This window comes from Aptenodytes forsteri, unplaced genomic scaffold (genome assembly GCF_000699145.1).
Source record: "Aptenodytes forsteri isolate BGI_AS27 unplaced genomic scaffold, ASM69914v1 Scaffold55, whole genome shotgun sequence".
Taxonomy (NCBI): Eukaryota; Metazoa; Chordata; class Aves; order Sphenisciformes; family Spheniscidae; genus Aptenodytes; species Aptenodytes forsteri.
In genome coordinates, this window is record NW_008796063.1 from 9,652,863 (window position 1) to 9,653,655 (window position 793).

The window sequence follows — 793 nt, forward strand, 5'->3', positions numbered from 1 at the left end:
GGGCTGTGGTGCTGCAGGGAGCTGGCGGCGGCCTCCCTCCCTCTCCGTGGGTTCCTGTCATCTCCAGAGGCCGGGGGGACCCCGCTGAGGTTATTGGAGAGAGACCGGCCGAGCCCTCCTGGATGCCTGACGTGGGGCGGATCTGGAAATGCTGGGGCGGGAGACCAGGTCGCTTTGCTCCCGGGACCCCATCCCCACCGCCAGTCACTTTGCCCCCTTCCTCCTCCTCGCCCCCTATTTTTGCCATGTGTTTCCCAGTCCCTGGCATCCCGAATGACAGCTCCAGGGCCGGATCCTGCTCTCAGCCTCACGAGGTGCCGGCATCTCTGGTGCTGCCAGCACAGTCCATGCCCATCCCTGTCCCGCTGCTGGGAGGCTGCTGGCCCCATCCTGCACCCCAGCCCCTTCGCAGCCCCGTAGTCCCCATCCAGCATCAACACCACGCTCAGCGCCGTGGGGCCAGCCCCTCGTGGCCTGAGGCTGTCCCCGCGCGGCCGGGGTGGCCACGGGTGCGGGTGTCACCGCAGGAGCCGGCGTTCGGGATGCTGACGGCCCCGCTGGTGGCTCCCCTCACCCGGCTGGACGAGGAGCTGTGCCATGAGGCGCTCAGCCTCTTCCAGCTGGTAGGTGGGATGGCGTGGGATCCGGCAGCGCGGTCCCCTGCCCGCTCCCTGCCCGGGGCTGGAGGGAGGACCTCGCTGTCCCTGCGGCAGATCCTGCGGTTCATGGGGGACCCGGGGCTGGGCGGCCCGCAGGAGACCCTCTTCGGCAACTACATCGTACAGAAGGGGCT

At 69.5% G+C, this 793-nt stretch overlaps 1 protein-coding gene across 1 annotated transcript in view; it reads left to right on the top strand.

Moving 5' to 3' along the window:
- Positions 1–793, top strand: part of MYO15A (myosin XVA) — a 71,121-nt gene that overhangs the window by 13,352 nt on the left and 56,976 nt on the right. The window contains 2 exon segments of the mRNA XM_019473952.1: positions 528–623; positions 714–776. Of these exon segments, the coding sequence (XP_019329497.1) occupies positions 528–623; positions 714–776 (159 nt within the window).